Source organism: Anopheles aquasalis, chromosome 2 (assembly GCF_943734665.1).
Source record: "Anopheles aquasalis chromosome 2, idAnoAquaMG_Q_19, whole genome shotgun sequence".
Lineage (NCBI taxonomy): Eukaryota > Metazoa > Arthropoda > Insecta > Diptera > Culicidae > Anopheles > Anopheles aquasalis.
In genome coordinates, this window is record NC_064877.1 from 17,010,001 (window position 1) to 17,015,000 (window position 5,000).

Consider the following 5,000-nt stretch of genomic DNA (forward strand, 5'->3'; position numbering starts at 1 on the left):
GCATAAAACGAGACAAGTCTACACAGAGGGCAACACGGGATGAATGGATAAATTACAATGAGCTAAATGATATTCGCTTGGTCCGATCCGATATCCATAATTCGATGGGCATGTACATTCGCTTGCCATGGAACACACCCACCTTCTCCTGTGCAACTTCCAGTGCAAACGCATAGCAACAATGTGAAATGGTAATTAAGGTAACTTAAGTCGAAAATAAGAACCAAGAAGCCATGCCTGTTATCATGCACCACAACGTTATAATCTGGTGGCGGTGACTCATCGCCACTATAGGTTGCAAACCCGCGCATTCCGTGTGTGGTTCCATTGCGGCCACTGCTCGGGATGAGTGTGCCGGTAGCACCGATGCCTCCCGTGCCAATGCCTCCGGCACCTCCACTCGTAGCACCGTTCGTGGTAGCCGTTTGCGCATGCAGCAACGTTCGATTAACCGTCATCGTGCCAGAAGCGATGATCGGTGCCGAAGGTGATGCGTTCGTTCCGGCCGGGAACAGCGGAGTCGTTTCCGCTTTGTCTTCGTAGCCGGGTCGCCTAATGAAAGAGGAAAGGAGGTTTAGTTTAGGAATGTCTGAACAAACGACAGCCTTGAGCTGAGGTGAGACTTACTTCTTCGTAAGATAAATCCAGGTATGCGAATCGACGCATACCAGCAGGCTTAGTATAGCCGCCGACACTAAGCTGGCCAGCAGCATTAGTGTTAGACCCAGTAGACCTCCTTCACACAGGCTGCGCGTAGCATCCGCGTAGTGTTCGGCCACGGTACGACGGTCCAGCATTACCGAGAGAGCCGTCAGCTGCCGTTTACTGTCGTCTAGCTCTCCGTTGATTTTGTTCACCTTAGAACTGATCTGTATCCCAGGGTACAGATCCATGCCGATACCGTTGACCGTTTCGAGTGATTCCTTTGCACGATCCACGTGCACCTTTGATTCGTTGAGCCGGAGTACGTAACGGTTAGTGCCTACCGTACTGCAATATGTATACTGGACATCCTTCAACTTAGGCTGTTGAAAAGAAAAAGAAAGATGAAATCGTAGGGTTATTATAGCACGATGTCCGTCATTTACGATCTTAACGAGGTTCTTAACGTTAACGTTTTTTCCTGCTTTAACGTACGGCCGAAAGAGTATGGGCCATTCGGTAACCTAATAAAACACGTTTGACGACTGGCAGCACAGAATAAATTTGTCTATTTTATGAACTAGCGCAACGACGCGGGCTTGCCAACATCATCACAACCCGTTAGACCTAGCGGAATGAAACCATTTTGCTACTAGCAACGGAACGTGTGACCGTTTCATATGAGGATTTTGCTTCATCTTTAATGCACAACCAAGAAGAATACAAAATCCATCGGCTGTTTGGGATGACATCAAACGAGAGTCATCATCGAGCCTCAGGGCGAATGAATCATTTCACAGTTCGCTTTCACAGCCGAAGATTGTAAGTGAAACCATTGCGTCTTATTGGAAATGAGTCATAAGCTTCCTCCCTATAATCTGAGCTGGTATTGGACAAAATCGTGCGACTTGCACAAACATGATTTTGTTTCGTAAGGTAATACCGGTGTTACGATTTTACAAAACCTAATACTGACTGTTTATCAACAACAATTTATCAAGGTTATTTTAAAATTTGGGAAACAAAACCAAACTTTAAGATATTCAGACTTATGCTAAGAGTAGAGCATTTTTCGGTTGCCAGCCGTATTGCCGTGTTTGTAAGAAAAAGAAACACCAAGTTTGGTCTTACCGTCCCTTGGGTCAAGTGCTTCATGTCAAGTTCGTCGGAGTGCATTAGGCGAAGAAGTTGGCATTTGCGAGCCGCTCTTTCAACTTTTAAGTTTATTATCCAATTAACGCTGGTAAGATATGACAAAATGGAAATCATTTCTTCTTCGCTGTTTTAGTTCCGTCGAAAAGCGAAGGAGAGGAAAGAAACAGTCCCTTCTTCAATTCGGCCAGGATACTTTAACATTTTGATAAACTTTTGCACCGAATTCTCAACTTTCCAAAATGTTTTTTCGCGGAAAAAAATCCGAAAAGGCAGTAAGTTCTATAAACATATAACCAGAACGTGGCCCAATATCAGGACCAGTAGAATATTGCCTGGTTGTTCTCCAAAAGTTACCATGGAATTAACTTTCCGGGAAAATATAGGAATTTCATAGCGCAGCGTTTAATATGCAATCTGCAGCATTGCAAAGCAGCACTGAACACTGAAGTCGAGCAAAAAACCTTACCAGATGATGAAATAACACGAGTGCAGTGTCGACAAAGTTCTAGTGCAACGCTCGCTCATTCCATTCGAAGTGGATTATAATTGCAATACTTCAGGGGGCGCATTACAGCGAAGAACAACAGGACCACCGCCCGTGCTACTGCTGTTGTTGGCCCTTCGTGAAGCGTCAGTATAAAATTGCGCTCACAGTGAATTGTACTGGATTGTAGCCATACACACTTAACCAAGTCATCAAGTTCCGTGTTGAAATCTGAGCGCTGCTCTTCCCAATCTCGTAGACATGGAAAGGAAGCGAGCGGGAAAGATACCATTGAGAACGAGTAAAGCTCGTCTCGTGAGTGTGATCGCCGTCACATCGACGATGAGATGATGAGTGGATGAAAAATGACGAAATCGTGACAGTGGAAGAAATAGTTCGCCTCGCCTTGCCTTCAGCACACTCGAAAGCAGTACCCAGGATGTGCCAGGATGGAGACCACTCGCAGAATGGCAGTAGATGTGAAGCAGTGGAAAATCTACAGTATTTTTTCCTTCGTTCCATTTACATTCGTCCGCTGTTGACGTCGTCGACGACGACGGTATAACACTAGAAAAGCGCCAGCCCTACAGAAGAGCCCGGTATGATGCAGGCGAAGCACTTCGACGACTGGGAGAAATATTCGCCCAAAAGGAATGAAAATAGTACTATCCTTGGCTGGGGCAAGATGATCGAATGCATACACGCCTTCGTGTAGGATTGTAGCACGATATTTGTGTACCATTATATACCGTACGGTCACCTTGCTGCAAAAACCACACACGACGCTGCAGAAGCCGTGTTTGTATGTTTGTGCCTTTTATTCATTCCGAAAGACTCATTGGAGGGAGCTCATCTTCCGTGGGGTTATTTCTGCTTGCTTCTGCAGCACGGGCAAGTCGAGGCCGATATCGAAGCAGACCATTCCGACACGATAGCGCTCTAACAACACACAGAACAGGGGCAAGGTTCGTCGGAAACGGAGGAGGGCGTGAGCAGATGATAGAAGGTGGACCAGATTACAAGTTGTTTCTTTTTTTTTGTCGACAAACACATCCCTTATGTCACCGGAGCTCGACCGACATGATTGTACAACGTGCAAGAGATAGTGTTTCGTTTGTTCCTTGCGATATCCTTTCACATGCGAGAGCAATAGCTGTGATGAGGAAACCCTTGGCGATTGTCGGTAGGGTGTGCTAAGAAACCGATGATATCAAAGAAACAAAAACGCCCGGAAAAGGGAATGAAGAAACAATTTTCTTATTGTGTGAGCAACACACCCCCATAGCAACACGTTGGATGAAATACAATTGAGGATTTTCTTTTCGAAAGAATAAACACTTTACCGTTTCTAGTTTGGGAGACAAAAAAGAAAAAAAAACCTTTTTCTACCGTTGTAATAAATCTTCGTTTGTCCTGTTCTTGACGAAAGAGATATTGGAAGCTTCAATTCACGTAAAGATGTTCATTGAATCCCTCAACCATAAGTTTCCTTTTTTTCCTAATCCTGGGGCAGGATTTAATAATTGTGATGTTATTCAAACCAAAGCGGAATCCAACTTACATGACTGCAGATAAAATCGTTCGGTTTCATGCAGAAGTCACCCAGTGCGACCGCACTGGCCAGATATATTCCGGACAGCAGCCAGCACACGGTGACGGCCAGCAGCCCGCAGACGCTGAAGAAGATGAGGGCACAGCGCGAGCTTCTCGTCGCACCGATCATCAATATGATGCACAGCAGCAACAGGAAGGTCAGGAAACCGAGTGTAATCGGCCACCGAAGTTCTTCGTAAAATTCGTAAGTCTAGAAATGAGAAGAGAAGAAAGCAGGAACGAAATGTGAGAGGAGGTGAGATGAAATGAAATGAAGAAATTATTCAAGATATTTTCATCCGTGACGCATCCGCGAATCCGATGTAATGACGTAATAATGAGAAAAATTTCGCTCTTTCCCTTCACCCACCACCACTAACCCCGGCACCTATTAGCACGTGCTTGGCCGGATCCGGAAGCAGTAGTTCTCCAAGTGAGTTGCGATGAGCGCAGCAACTGCCGGCGCGCGATTGGAACTGGTGGAGAAACTTCCAGTTGAAATGCACGCAGTTTTTGAAATACCCCACTCCCTAAGGGCCCCACGAAAAGACGTGAAAATTGAAATGAAACCTGTTTTCACCTGATGCGGAAGTTTTTTTTTTGCCGAAAAAAAACAGCCGGCCAGGAAACGAAGTCAGAGTAATGTCCGAGAACTGTTCTTCCTTGAGTACGCTCGTCCGGCAAACTATTTTAATTATTAATTAAGAAACTTTGTCCGCTTCAGCTGCGTGTGTTCGGCACAGCCACCACTTCCTTTTAAATTCTAGTGGCGAAAGCTTTCTCGAAGTTTTACCGTATTTTTCTTGTGTTTCTTATCCGATATTCGTAAATTTATTCGGATTGTTGTACTAGTTTTTGTACATTGGATGCTTTTTACTTGATATAGCATTAGCTGAGGCTCATAAAGAAACACAAACGGGTGAAAATAGAGCCTAAAATGTCTTAATAGAAATGCTAACATTCAACTAGGCTGCTCGGGATGTTGAATCACTTTTTAGTTTCTGACGCCTACTACGATACAAATAAAACAAAACAAAATAACACAACCGTTCACTTGACAACCGGATAGTAACACTCCGGAAGCTTCCAACTGAAAAGGCGATGGTAAGGGCTGCACATCCTCTCC

At 44.9% G+C, this 5,000-nt stretch overlaps 1 protein-coding gene across 3 annotated transcripts in view; it reads right to left on the reverse strand.

Annotated features, from left to right (window-relative positions):
- LOC126579249 (protein tweety-2-like) overlaps positions 1-5,000 on the reverse strand; it is a 39,871-nt gene that overhangs the window by 439 nt on the left and 34,432 nt on the right. For 2 of the 3 annotated variants that reach the window (XM_050242680.1, XM_050242671.1), the window contains exons 5-7: positions 3,843-4,085; positions 628-1,025; positions 238-552 (exon numbers count right to left, since the gene is read on the reverse strand). In XM_050242680.1, coding sequence (XP_050098637.1) covers positions 238-552; positions 628-1,025; positions 3,843-4,085 — 956 coding nt within the window. The remainder of the gene's footprint in view (positions 1-237; positions 553-627; positions 1,026-3,842; positions 4,086-5,000) is intronic. The other variant, XM_050242689.1, reaches the window with a different exon arrangement.